General features: G+C 41.1%; 1 protein-coding gene across 2 annotated transcripts in view; it reads right to left on the reverse strand.

Annotated features, from left to right (window-relative positions):
- The window catches only part of DENND1C (DENN domain containing 1C), a 105,419-nt gene that overhangs the window by 62,249 nt on the left and 27,694 nt on the right, over positions 1-15,476 (reverse strand). For both annotated transcript variants that reach the window (XM_073622808.1, XM_073622809.1), the window contains exons 4-7: positions 11,160-11,209; positions 7,684-7,800; positions 5,078-5,147; positions 2,979-3,059 (exon numbers count right to left, since the gene is read on the reverse strand). In XM_073622808.1, the coding sequence (XP_073478909.1) occupies positions 2,979-3,059; positions 5,078-5,147; positions 7,684-7,800; positions 11,160-11,209 (318 nt within the window). The remainder of the gene's footprint in view (positions 1-2,978; positions 3,060-5,077; positions 5,148-7,683; positions 7,801-11,159; positions 11,210-15,476) is intronic.

Consider the following 15,476-nt stretch of genomic DNA (forward strand, 5'->3'; position numbering starts at 1 on the left):
TAGAGGTTGCACAGGCAGTCCAACTCCTCCAGCATGGCACATCAATACATGTAATTTCCAGGTTTTCTATGTCTCCCAGCACATTCTCAAGAGCATTATGGAGATTCCAGGAGACAGACAGTTACTCTAGAAGAGCTGGGCAGGGCCGTAGTAGGTCCTTAACCCATCAGCAGGACCGCTATCTGCTCCTTTATGCAAGGAGGAACAGGATGAGCACTGCTAGAGCCCTCATGAGGGTGGCCTGAGGGCCCGATGTCCCTCAGTGGGCTCTGTGCGCACTGCCCGCCACTGTGGAGCTTGATTGGCATTTGCCATTGAACACCAGAATTGGCGCCCTGTGCTTTTCACAGATGAGAACAGGTTCACCCTGAGCACATGTGACAGACTTGAAAGGATCTGGAGAAGCTGTGGAGAACACTATGCTGCCTGTAACATCGTTCAGCATGACCAGTTTGGTGGTGGGTCAGTGATGGTCTGGGGAGGCATATCTATGGAGGGACGCACAGATCTCTACAGGCTAGACAATGGCACCCTGACTGCCATTAGGTATCGGGATGAAATCCTTGGACCCATTGTCAGACATTGTCTTATTGACCCCATATCTCACTATTAAGAGGACCTGTCATGTCATATTCCTATTACAAGGGATGTTTACATTCCTTGTAATAGGAATAAAAGTGATCACATTTTTTTTTTTTCAAAAAAGTGTCAAAATAAAAAAAAGAAAATATAATTAACAATAAAAAACTTTTTTTTTAAAGTGCCGCTGTCCCTGTGTGCTCGCACGCAGAAGCGAACGCATATGTAAGTCCCGCCCACATATGAAAACGGTGTTCAAACCATACATGTGAGGTATCGCCGCGAATGTTGGAGCGAGAGCAATCATTTTGTCCCTAGATCTCCTCTGTAACTAAAAACAAGTAACCAGTAAAAAAATTTCAAGCGTCGCCTATGGGGATTTTTAAGTACCGAACATTGGCGCCATTCCACGAGCGTGTGCAATTTTGAAGCGTGACATGTTAGGTATCTATTTACTCGGCGTAAGTTCATCTTTCACAATATGCAAAAACATTGGGTTAACTTTACTGTTTTGTTTTTTTTTTTAAAACACAAAACTGTGTGAGATAAAAAGTTGCAACAACTGCCATTGTATTCTCTAGGGTCTTTGCTAAAAAAACATATATAATGTTTGGGGGTTCTATGTAATTTTCTAGCAAAAAAATTATGATTTTTACATGTAGGAGAGAAATGTCAGAATTGGCCTGGTAGGCATGTGGTTAAAGAAATTCACAAATTTTGGGTTGTCCCCAGAAAAGTAATAGAGGGGAAATCTTCCAATGGTGACACTATTTCTGGTGACCTGGGGGTCCCCAATAGATTCCCTTCATTTACAGGAATTTATTCTCACTTCCTGTTTGACTATGGGACAGGAAGTGAAGAGAAATCTCTGAAATGGGACACAGATGGCAAAAAAAAGAAAAAAAAAAAATTGGACAAAGGTTATATCCTTCCCTTGCTGTATCCAAAATGAAAAAAAAGTTTTGCCTATAGTTCTACTTTAATGGTCTAAATTTCAGTCTGAGCTATTAAGCTCTGTAAACACTAGTGCTTTTTTAACATAAACAAGCAGAGGAGATTTATGGGGAATTAAATTTAATGGGCAATTTAAAATGGGGAAAAGGGGGGTGACCTACAACATAAGAGTAAAGCCAGGTAAACACTAACAGCCCCTGGTAGAACAGCACTCTCTACCATTGGCTAAAAGAACCGATCAGGAGTCGGGCAGCTGCTGGTTTTCCAGCATGCACGTCCGACATACACGCAGGCTGAATGTCGGACGTTTTTTTTTAATCGCCCATTGTCTCCCAACATTTGGCCTATGTGTAACCGGCTTAAGTGAAGTGCATCAATATTACACTTTTAGTACATTTTCAACCAATACACATTTTTAGATATTCTAAATTCTACATTCTAGATATTCTAAAGTTTTCACATGCTTTCTCAGCCCTTACTTCTCTGTGCTCAGGTTGCTCAGCTGTCGGTTAATTGCCAGTACTCATCGTTTTCACAGTGGCCCACCTGTTGATTATCTCCTGCTCATCAGTCAAGCCCACAGCCAGCCCCTTCTGGCTATTTAAACTGCCTGGTCATTTCATCAATTGCCTTCGCCTTGGTCAACATATCTAGAGACTCTCTGCTGTGTTCCTGTTGAAGACTTGCCTGGCTGACGTCCATTCTGGTTCCTGATCCTGTCTGCTGCCTCTGACTATGCTGATCTCTGGCTTCCTGATTTTCTGGCTTGTTCTGACTACCCAATTTGGCTACCAAACCCTGGCTATGTTTTGACTACATTAACCAGTTGTACCATTTTTACCATTTTATTAAAAGGTGTGATTTTTACTGAATTTTCTGTCTCCGTTTGTTTCATGGTTCCTGACACTGTTGCATATTTTTATAATGTTTTCCACAGACATATTTTGAGATGTACCTCTAGCTGCTTTCCATTCAACAAATAGTGGGATCTTAGGATGCAAGCCAAGTGAAGAGAGAACTGCTTTCATTAGACCATTATGGGTCTAAACTGACTCACAGACTTACACAGAGATAAGATACGCAATACGCCCCGAGCCCACCCAGTTGTGTGACAATAGCAATTTAATATTCGCTATTGTCTTCCTGATTCTCCTCTTGGCCAATCAGGAAGTGGACTTCTGGCCAATCGGGTCTCAGTACCCACTTACTATTTGGCCGGGAGGAGAAGCAATGGCCCTGGTGCGAGGAGTAGCTGGAGCGAGGAACAGCAGCTCTACCCTGGATGGGGGGGCGGCACCCCTGTGCCCTCTATAGATGGGCCGCCACTGGTAGAGATTTGTTTTAGAGTTTTCAATAATATTAGAGTTATGTATTTATATAGGCTAGAACAGCCAGGCCTTTCCCTCCTGCCTGCCCTCTTTTTAAATAATTGTAAAAAAACTCACCATTTCTAGGTTCAGAGTCTTGTTCACCTCTGGCACTGGGTGGTCATACAGAGTCTGCAGAATGTCAGTAACCTCTTTGAACTATCAGGGAGAAGAGAGGGAATTGGTTAAGTATGAAAGTAATAAAGGCAGGGCTAGGTGAAGGACAGCAGGTCAACTCCAGGAAAATAAAAATGATAAAAACTAAGTTGCAGACAACAATATAAGCCCAACAGAGGTTCTAATTCATTCCACCCCTCTACTATAAAAAAAGTATTTTTTTCTGTATTGTAGAGATTTTTTATTAACTTCCTGTTCTTCTTATGTCCTGTCATTGGGGAAAATCTATTGTAATAGACCCTGACCAGGATTTTTTAGGCTGGAGCACCCCTCCCCCTCCTCATTACCTCTTATTTAGTGGCCACCAGTGCATAGGAGGAATCCCTTCAGATCTCCCACATAGAGGAGTTTGGCTCCCATAGTTGAGACAAAGGATCTTTCATTCTATTACTAGGGTAGGACCCACTAATTCGGGGTACTTTGTTGCAGTGAGTGGGCTTAGCACTATATGACCATATAGTGTGACAAAAACCCCGTATTTTTTGAATATGTTCAGGTGTTTTTAACTAGCCTTGCAGGAAATGTCATTCTTGTATGTGTGCGCTGTAATATGTTTTGTATTGGGGAAAATCTGCCTATTGGTGACATAGACAATTATAAACACCCATCCTCTTTCTTTATACTTAAAATAAAGACATAAGGACAGTACTTTCCTTGCCTGTCTTAAATAACAAACAAAAAAAAAGGACAGGTACTCTTTAATGGACCCGTGGGAAGGTGGTTGGCAGAGAACGAAGGGCCAGTTAGATAGGTTAGCTGCCTTGGATCTGGTCATTAGCACTCTGGGACTTCAAAAATCTAGTGTACTTTTGGTAAATACCATCCCAACCCCTTGCCTCTGTATGTGCCTCACTATTGGCTCATCACTGGCCCATCACTTTGATGGACACCCCGGTTAGCCAATAATAATAATATGCATCTGCCAAAATAAAAACATGTGTAGCACCCTCCTAGCGTAGGATGCTAGGTAAATTTAGTTTTTGGCTCCTGTAATTTGGGGAGCAGTACTTGTTTGTTTTGGCCTGTTCATGGTTTCACAGGCTGGACATTTGTTTGCTTCCCCTGCATCCAGAGCTCAGGACAGGAGATTCAAATAACCAGCCTGAATATTTATCATGCTTTAGCCAATCCCTAGACAGGAGTGTCCAGAGGAGGGCTGGAAGGTCTGGGGCACCGGAGTGCTGGGTTCCTTCTCTCCTGGAGGGTTCCAGAGCCTGAAGGGCTGTAGCCCTCAGGCAGCCCATGAACCGTGCAGCTGTTCTAGAGGCTTCAGCAGTGTCAGGGGTTAGGATCTGGATGGATCTGCTTAGAAGCTGATTGCAGGACCTCACCACAAAGGATCTGGTCTGGAGGAAGACCTGTCTGACTCACTGGACTGTGTCTGGAGGCAGCTGGAATTTGGCAGCTGTCATGGTGACTTGTGAGTAAAGATCCTAAATCGATCCCTGTGTAGTGTTCTCGAAATTGCTCTGGGTACCAGTAGTTGTGCATAGGTGCAAGGTAACCAAATGCCAAAGAGACTTGCCCCAGCTGTGAGATCTTAGCCTGTTCAGAAAGTTATCTCATGGTCTTCGGCTGTGGGGTTAGACTGTCCAACGTTCGCGTTTACTTAAGAACAATCTTGTCCTCTAATTTCTATGCGTTAACCATTTTTAGGTATCCCATGCCCTGTTTTTAAGTTCTTCAAGCAATAAATCATAAAAAGACATCCCCTAGACTGTGTTTTCAGAGCTGCTGTGAATGGACTGGTGTTTATGGTGGTGGGCAGCCTCTGAACTTCTGGGGAAAAAATTGTTATTACCAGCGCCCCTTTGGGTGCAGTGCTAAGTATTTATTGTGTCACAAGCTCTACTGAAGTTTAATGTTGTGAAATGGGATTTTAAAGAAAAGAAAATCTGTGATTTCATGGTTTGGATTTAATAAAAGGAAAAGAGAGAGATTGAGAAAGAAAAGAAGGGGCACACAAAGGACGAGAGGTGTAGAAAGGATGGACATATTACCTGGTCCTTTACTAGGTGCTCAGAAATATGGTTAAGTAGTTTATAGAAAAGCTCAAACCATGGTAAACAGCTGAAAAGTAAGGTAAAAAAGACAATTAAATATATCTCCACACCACATGTATAAAGGCACTAAAACACACTGTAGGTTTATATCTATCTGTGACCTAGGAGCTCTGTAGAATGTTGTGAGTATCTCAAAGCACTTAAAGATCAATTAAGGCTAATTTTACACTTATGCGGGTGTGGGAATGCGTGTAAATCGCCCATGTTCCTGCACCCGCAGGAAAAATGTGCTGCTTTTTAGCAGACGCCTAGGGGTACCATTAATTCTTAATGGCATCCAGGCCTTTCCTAAAGCAATGTACTGAGCTGGTCAAACCACCTTTGCAGGGAGTCTATTCCACATTTTCACAGCTCTTACTGTGTAGAAATCTTTACGTATTTTGAGATGAAATCTCTTTTCACCTAGGCATAAAGAGTGCCCCCTTGTCCTCTTTGTTGACCGTAAAGTGAATAACTCAACACCAAGTTCACTATATGCACCTCTTATATATTTGTACATGTTGATCATATCCCCCCTTAATCTCCTCTTCTCAAGAGAAAATAAATTCAGTTCCTCTAATCTTTCCTCATAGCTGAGTTCCTCCATGCCTCTTATCAGTTTAGTTGCCCTTCTCTGCACTTTCTTCAGTCCCCCTATATCCTTTTTGTGAACTGGTGCCCAAAACTGAACTGCATATTCCAGATGAGGTCTTACTAATGATTTGTACAGAGGCAAAATGATATCTCTCTCTCTGGAGTCCATACCTCTCTTAATACAAAAAAGGACTTTGCTCGTTTTGGAAACCACAGCAAATCCTGTAAGGACGTTATTCCACTGCATAGCTTGGTGTCATCTGCCAAGACTGAAATGGTACTTTTAATCCCAGACCCTATATCATTTATAAAGATGTTAAAAAGTAAGGGTCCCAACACTGAACCTCGGGGTACACCACTAATAACCTTAGACCAGTCAGAGTATGAATCATTAACCACTACTCTCTAAATTCAGTCTTTTAGCCAGTTTTCTATCCATTTACAAACTGATGTTTCAAAGCCTGTAGACTTTACCTTACACATGAGCCGTGTGTGGGGAACTATATTGAATGCTTTTGCAAAATCCAAGTATACCACGTCCTCACCATTGCTTCTGGGTCTAGGAGACATGGAAAGTGACGCCACTGGCTTCACCCGACACGTTGAGTCACTTGTCATGTGAAATCCTCAGGATAGGAGGAATCTGGTGTAAACTGTGCGTTGCTACCCTGAGGAAGTCACATGACAAGTGACGCAACTCATCGGGCAGAGCCAGTGATGTCACTTTCGGTATCTCCTGGACCCAGAAGCAACAGTGAGGAGGCGATCTGTCGCTGTGGATTTTATATACTTATGTGTTGTAAACAAGAAGCATTCCTGTAAGTGATTTTTAATCTATTAAAAAGATGTCTTATATAAAGCATAATAAGCTATGAGCATATTTTTTTTTTTTCACATACCCAGAGCATTTGCTCTTAAGCTGTCTAGCTTGAAAGCATAGTGCAAGAGGAGGCTGCCTAGCTGGAGGCACACTGAGCAAACAAAATACGTTTTTCAAAGGTGCAGCAAGACCTGTAATGGGTATAAATTTAAGGTGAGCAAGCACTGCATCCAGAGGTGTCGGGTGATGGCTTTATAGTACACAGCTATCGTTATATGGATGGACATCACGTTTTTGTTTTTTTGCATATTGAAATATTTCTTCTATATAGTGGACTTTAAAAGTATTTTATTTTTCCTTTTGGACGTTTTCACTAATATCTCACAGTATTGTGTATGATATCACTAAACACAGTGTTATACGGAACAGTATAAGATTTATTTTGTGTATTTATGTTTTCGTTGTATTTGTCTGAACCATTTGCCTTGCTATATAATCACTTTGAGTGATAGGTGTTTTGCCATTGACAGTGGTGCAGCAGTTCCTCTCATTGCACTTTTTTTTTTTTAACACCCCACATAGCAGCGCATAAGTAATCATACAATATTAACAGTAACAGTATACCACCCAATTCTCTCATCTGTAGCCACAATTGCTGACACATTTTACCCCGATTGGGATTAGTCATAGAGATCTCTATCCTAGGCATTTAAGCATGTGTTTAAGGCTTGAGGATTTTTTTATATCATTTTTTAGTAGAGATTACCCATTTTTAGGCAAGAAAAAAATGCACTTTTTGTTTGTTTTTCACATATTTTTTACGCGCTGCCATTAATGTCTATTTGGGCCAATGTAATTGACTGTGTCCTAAGAAAGGCCCATTTACTTTTTCAAATGATGAGCAGGTGTGAAGAGGCACTATTAAATATAATGGAAATTTTACTATCAAGCATTGAGATGTTTCAAATCACACTTTAAATCACTCAGGTGTACATGTCGTCCAAATGGGCATACATAAGATGCATATGTAATATTTCATATTTATTTGTTTTAAAAAAACAAAGAATGAAAACTGAGGTCCAACCTAAAGAAAGTTGATACAAATTGGTTTAGACAGTTAGGGATCTAACTTTCAGGAGGAGCCACTCACCTGAGGATACACGTACAGCTCCTTGCCTCTACAGACAGCCGACAAAAACCAAACCGCTGGTAGCCCTGGAGGTCGGTCAGTGTAAAGCTGAAATGCTGGACGGATGAGTTCTGCCATCTATATTATGGTGGCATTGTTTTGGGGGAGACAAAGTTGAGAAATGATACAGAAGAACGGGTGACAAGGGCAATAAATGGTGCAACAGTGAAACAGAAGCTGAGCAGAGTACAGACATACCCCGCTTTATGCACACTCACTTTATGTACACTCGCGAGTACGAACACATTGGTGTCTATGGAAAATCTTGGTCAGCTTGACATGGCACTGCTCCCGGTTTTTAAAAATTGGCGTCAATATCTAATCTTGGTCAGCTTGACATGGCACTACCATGCCACACATCTGATTTTGGGGTCGGCAGGTTTGCCTAGGCAATCAGTTATGACTGAATGACTATTGCAATGCAGTACATGAAAAAAGGTATTGCTTCACTTTAAGTACATTTTCGTTTTACATACATGCTCTGGTACCATTGTATACTTAAAAGTGGGGTATGCCTGTATGTAGGAACAGCCTATGGATGATATTTTTTTTGATACATACACTGGTAACTTTAACACTAATTTCCTTTTTTTGGTACCATAGTAGATAGTCAAACCAATCGCACCATTGTTTTACTCTTCTGTGTTAAACTGGGAAAATGAATGAAGAATCTTATTGGTTGAATTGAACAGAACAGACATTCCTGTTTACACCAGAACAATTGCCATGTATCTGAGGGTTCATTTCAAATGCATTGTTTTGGTAAGACCTGTTCACCCCAACCCATTGTGCAAAATTCCTCCATGCTGCATTGAAAGCATGTTGACCTATATTTTGTTATTCAAGTATATTTAATAAAATCCTTCACATAAAATGCATTGATGCATGTCAGTGTGTTGCAATGCCTAGTGTTGGCACATACATTTTTTTCTTTCTGGCATAAATCCAGAATAAAGGCGCTCTTAAACATTAAATGTGAATTTCCCACTTTTAGCAGCAATGTCCAGGTGATAGACATGGTTAGTCCCATCTGACTGGACTCTGGGAAGTTTGTGATTAGACAAGCTATGCCGCGTACACACGAGCGGACTTTCCAGCGGACTAGGTCCGACGGGATTAGTCCGGAGGACAATCCGATAGTGTGTGGGCTAGTCCGATAGCTTTTTGGGATAAAAATCCAACGGACCTAGAAATAGAACATGTTTCAAATCTGTCCGATGGACTCAAAGTCCGATGAACTAAAATTGGGAAAACTGTTCGTCTGTGTGCTGGTCCGATGGACCAAATACGACGCAAGCGAAGCTATTGGCTACTGGCTATTGAACTTCCTTTTTTAGTCCCGTTTACATCATCACGTTCAAACCGAACAGACTTATGAATGGACTTAGTCCTATAGTGTGTGGCCAAGTCCGTTGGTTCGGAAAGTCCGTCAGACCTAGTCAGAAAGTCCGTCGGAAAGACCGTCGGGCCTAGTCCGCCGGAAAGTTCGCTCGTGTGTACGCGGCATTAGAAAAACTCAATCCATTGATCCCCTTGACATAGGCTGCTGCCAGGACTGTCTGTCTACATCAGCCTTTCTCAACCTTTTTACCCCAGAAGAACCCTTGAAATAATTTTCAGGTCTCAGGGAACAATTGTAAAACCAATTCATTGATGGTCAGCAGGAATAATGCCACGTATATTGGAAGCATGTAATAAGAATGCCCCTTCTTGGAGTGGTGGTCAGAATGTCACCCTTACAGACAGCTAAAAATATCTGTGATGTCATGCCGCTGGCTGTGCCAAGTGTTGCTGCTCCTGGAACTATGTGAGCATCATCAGATGGAATCAATCATCTACATCTTAACGAACTATGTGGAGAAACGCTGGTTGAGAATAGCTGGTCTACAGGGAATCTGGTACAGCAAACATCATGAGTTCGGTGGTTGCCTGCCTGACTGTTCTCTAATGCCAATGGGCAGCTTTGGACAATTCTTTCCTCAGATATTTTGTTGGATAATGCTGACCTTTCCATGAGCAAGAGATCAAGGAACTGCCTAGACACCATCAGTTCATATCGGGAAATGAAACCACCCAAAAACGTTGCAACCCAGTCAGCTCATCTTAACAGGGAAAATCATGCACAGGTGCCCTCCACTAAGCCTCTGCAAGCCACTCTACATTATAAGTCCTGAAAAAGCTGGCAACATGGTGGTCTGCAGTGTTTCAAAATTGTTTTCATCATCCACACAAACAGGGGATAAAATCCAACAGGAAAGATGTTGACGTGCTTCAGCCTCTGTGGGCCTTAGTCATAAGACTCATAACTTCGAGTGTGCAAAATGCTTCTTTCCTGACAAATTTTACAGGTCAGTAACAAAAAAAACTCCACCCCCCAAGCCTTGTACAGTTTCTTTTTTTTTCACAATATAGATTTTATTGAAAATATTTGAATGTATACAAACGTATATGAGTATACAGATAACTAGGGTTACACCGATACTAGTATCGGTGCCGATACCGAGTATTTACACAAGTATCAGTACTCGCGCAAATGCACCAATACCTGAAACAGATACTTTCAGACTCGGTTCTTTGAGTGGTCAGTGGGTCTCCCCTGTTGACAGCTAAAGTGTTAAAGAAGTCCGGTAACTGTCAAAAAAAAAAAAAGCAGCCGGTGATGTTTATTAACAACATTGCACTAAAATAAATAGAAACATTGTTTCTTTTTGTATCTTTCAGTTTCTTCATCTGCAGATCAAAGGGGGGAACAACTGTTTAACCCCTTATAAACCCCTAATTTACTCTAATCAGCCTTAATCAACTCCCTGTTCTCCTCTATTTAATTATTTATCCTGCTTTTTTTTTGTTCACGTCTATTTTATAAACGATAAACAATTAAAACTTTTTTTTGTTTGCTTTGTTAGTGAATATTTTTACACATATATATTAACATATATTTACACATTTCACATTGAAAAAGTGCAAAATTAAAAAAAAATCTATTTATTTCATTTGTAAATAACTTTTCAATGCTTTGTATCATTGCTGACAGCTAAAGTGAAAACAAAACAGTTGCGGTGGGTATCGGTAATTGGTATCGGCGAGTACTAAAAAAAAAAAGTATCGGTACTTGTATTCATTGTAAAAAAAAATGGTATCGGTGCATCCCTACAGATAACACAAGAAGAGTAAAAGGGTATTCAGGGGTTTACAAAAGAAAATGTAAGGTAACTGGTAGTAACTGTGTTGTCCAATGTGAACATTTTTATTGTTGCTAAGAAGAAAGTATAATGATAAAATGTTAGCATTGGGCAAATGGAAACTGGAGCAGGCATAAGAAAACAACAATGAAAATATATACTATTTACAAATGTTATTATGTCTAGGATTTACAAAAGGTTTGAGTTGAGCTTTGAATTAGCAATGACATGAGAATCAGACGGCAGGATTTTTACCTTTTCAGGTGAAAAGGGAAGCAAAACTTTGTAAGCGTTGTTACCGAGTCCTAGAAAAAAATAAAATATGGTAGATATACATATACATTTATATATAAATGAGGCAGTTGTATTTACTGTAAATTATAACACAATATACCCAATAACCTCACACTTTGCCTTGATTATCAGAAAATAACAGTCTTCCTGGATAAAACTTAGACAATCATAGGACCACCATTTGAACACAACATCTAAACCCAACTTCCAAGAGTTTAAAGACGTCTCACTTGGTAGCTGGGAGACAGCACGAGTTATCAGCATGAATTCAGGCAGTTGACAAGATAGCAACTACTATACATAATGGAACCCTTCATATATGACTCTGAACAACCATTGCAAGAATAATGCATACTCAAAACAGTGCAGAATATATACATATAATGATAGTACTCAGTATATTAGTTCCTTTTTTTATTTACAGGTCTTTATTTCTATTTTCTCCACATTTATTGTATATGTAACATGCCTTTACACCTGCCTTTACACGCACATGAACTTTAATGGTATCCCAGTCTTAGTTTGTAGGGTTCAATATTGAGTTGGCCCACCCTTTGCAGCTATAACAGCTTCAACACTTCTGGGATGGCTGTACACAAGGTTTAGGAGTGTGTCTATGGGAATGTTTGAGCATTCTTCCAGAAGCGCATTTGTGAGGTCAGGCACTGATGTGAATGAGAAGGTCTGGGTCGCAGTCTTCATTCTAATTCATCCCAAAGGTGTTCTATTAGGTTGAGTTCAGGACTCTGTGTAGGCCAGTCAAGTTCCTCCACCCCAAACTCGCTCATCCATGTCTTTATGGACCTTGCTTTGTGCACTGGTCCAAATCATTTGGTGGAGGTGGGATTATGGTGTTGGGTTGTTTTTCCAGGGGTTGGGCTTGGCCCCTTAGTTCCAGTGAAGGGAACTCTTAAGGTATCAGCATACCAAGACATTTTGGACAATTTCATGCTCCCAACTTTGTGGGAACAGTTTGGGGATGGCCCCTTCCTGTTCCAACATGACTGCACACCAGTGCACAAAGCAAGGTCCATAAAGACATGGATGAGCGAGTTTGGGGTGGAGGAACTTGTCTGGCCAGCACAGAGTCCTGACCTCAACCCTATAGAAAACCTTTCGGATGAATTAGAGCGGAGACTGCAAGCCAAGGCTTCTCGTCCAACATCATTGCCTGACCTCACAAATGCTCTTCTGGAAGAATGGTCAAACATTCCCATAGACACACTCCTAAACCTTGTAAACAGCCGTCCCAGAAGAGCTGAAGCTGTTATAGCTGCAAAGGGTGGGCCAGCTCAATATTGAACCCTACGGACTTAAGCCACGTACACACTATAAGAAAATCGGGCAAACATTTTCGTCCGAGGAACTTTCGTACAATTTTCGTATAGTGTGTACACAATTTTCGAAAGCTGATTCTGACTTTTCATACGAAAATTCCCGAAGGGACAAACTCCAAAATTTTTGTGTACAGGAACAGTAGGAACGATTTTCGTTTAATGTGTACTGTCTTTGTACGAATTAAAATCAGAAAGAAAGTGCAAAGCCTTTGGATTTTGGTAAGAATTTTCCTCAATTGGTTTCGATTTGCTGTGAATCAACAAGGAAAATTCATCCGATTTTATTATTGTGTGTACCCCACTTAAGGCTGGGATGCCATTAAAGTTTGTGTGTGTGTGTAAAGGCAGGTGTCCCAATACTTTTGGTAATATAGTGCAGGTGGCAATGACAGAAGTAGCGGCAAACTATAAGGCTATGTTTAGATTTGTGTCTAAAATGCCCACCTCTGCAAAGTGATTCACGATCCACAGTACTGCCCGTCGAACGTAACAAGAGCAACAGATCCTGTCATGGGTGCAAGGCATTGCAACTGCAGCATACAGTATACAACCTTCTCCACGGCTTTTCCAGTTTAAGGAGGGCAATGGGGAGCACTAAAAATGCAGCTCAACAACCTGTTTGTAACACCCCCTAACCCTAATGCCCCATACACACGATCGGAAATTCCAACAACAAAATCCATGGATTTTTTCTGACGGATGTTGGCTCAAACTTGTCTTGCATACACACGGTCACACAAATCTTATCGGAAATTCCAAACGTCAAGAATGCTGTGACGTACAACACGAACGACGAAACAAGAAAAATGAAGTTCAATAGCCAGTGCGGCTCTTCAGCTTGATACAGAGCATGCGTAGAACTTTGTGCGTCGGAATTGTGTACACACGATCGGAATTTACGAGAACAGATTTTGTTATCGGAAAATTTGAGATCCAGATCTCAAATTTTGTGTTACGAAAATTCCGATGGAGCCTACACACGGTCGGAATTTCTGACAACAAGCTCCCATCGAACATTTTCGGTCGGAAAATCCTATCGTGTGTACAGGACAGGGCATAAAGTCTAAACAAGTCCTAATGCTGACAGAGGGCTTACTGTGGTCACCTATTAATCTGCTGGTTTAAATCTTCTTTTAAAAAAAAATAGTGCTCAAGAATGCCTAGTTATGCCCCGTACACACGGTCGGACTTTGATCGGACATTCCGACAACAAAATCCTAGGATTTTTTCAGACGGATGTTGGCTCAAACTTGTCTTGCATACACACGGTCACACAAAGTTGTCGGAAAATCTGATCATTCTGAACGCGGTGACGTAAAAGACGTACGTTGGGACTATAAACGGGGCAGTGGCCAATAGCTTTCATCTCTTTATTTATTCTGAGCATGCGTGGCACTTTGTCCGTCGGATTTATGTACACACGATCGGAATTTCCGACACGGATTTTGTTGTCAGAAAATTTTATAGCCTGCTCTCAAACTTTGTGTGTCGGAAAATCCGATGGAAAATGTGTGATGGAGCCTACACACGGTCGGAATTTCTGACAACAAGGTCCTATCACACATTTTCCGTCGAAAAATACGACCCTGTGTACAGGGCATTAGAGTTAAAGTTTGATTCATCCATTGTTATGCCCTGTACACACGGTCGGACATTGATCGGACATTCCGACTACAAAATTCTAGGATTTTTTTCCGACGGATGTTGGCTCAAACTTGTCTTGCATACACACGGTCACACAAAGTTGTCGGAAAATCCGATCATTCAGAACGCGGTGTGTACACACGATCAGAAATTCCGACAACGGATTTTGTTGTCGGAAAATTTTATAGCCTGCTCTCAAACTTTGTGTGTCGGAAAATCCGATGGAAAATGTGTGATGGAGCCCACACACGGTCGGAATTTCCGACAACACGCTCCGATCGGACATTTTCCATTGGAAAAAATCCGACCGTGTGTACGGGGCATAACTGTCAATTTTGCTGGGCAGCTTGGTATGCGTGTAAATGCAGAGAAAAAAACAAAGAAAGGCGTGTCTATTAAAAAAATATATCACAAACAATATTATTTTGTATATTAATCATGGTTATCAAAATACACCATTTTTCACAATAGTGATCCTTTAACGCTAATGCCCCGTACACACGATCGGATTTTCCGACGGGAAATGTTGGATGTGAGCTTGTTGGCGGTAAGTCCGACCATGTGTATGCTCCATCGGACAATTGTTGTTGGATTTTCTGCCAACAAATGTTGGCTAGCATGCTCTCAAATTTTCCGCGGACAAATATGTGTTGTCGGACTTTCCGATCGTGTGTACACAAGTCCCTCGCACAAAAGTCCTAAGTACAAACACGCATGCTCGGAAGCAGAAGCGATCGGTCTTGTAAACGAGTATTCGTAACGGAGAATTAACATTCGTGACGCGGCAACTTATGAAATTTCGAAGTGCAGCGTACAATTCTCTTCTTCTTTAATGGGATAATAATGAAGCTGCTTTGCTGGTGATACTGATGGAGGTATTGCAAACAAATTTTCAAAGGCTTTTTTTTTCTAGTGATATAAAGAATAATATTATTATGCTTTTTTTATTTTATTTGGGCAAGTTACCACAACACCATTATCCCGTCAAAGATACAACTATGTTGGTGTCCCTTGTCGATTTTACATTGTATTTTTTAAAATGTAAAATGACCATTACCTACCATTGTGCGACAGACTGCTCTTCTTAGGATATAAAGTCCGGGCCTGGTCCTGACCACTGCAAACTGGGAACATCCTACAAGAGCTGCCGTTTTTGAGCTGCTCTGACCCAGTTGTCTAGTCATTTCAATTTGGCTCTTATCAAGGCCTTTCAAATCCCTATGCCTGCCCATTTTTTCTGCTTTTAACACATCAACTTCAGGGACAAATATGTCAGTGGTCATAATGTTATGACCAA

The sequence above is a fragment of the Aquarana catesbeiana genome, linkage group LG03, assembly GCF_042186555.1.
Source record: "Aquarana catesbeiana isolate 2022-GZ linkage group LG03, ASM4218655v1, whole genome shotgun sequence".
In the NCBI taxonomy this organism is placed as follows: domain Eukaryota; kingdom Metazoa; phylum Chordata; class Amphibia; order Anura; family Ranidae; genus Aquarana; species Aquarana catesbeiana.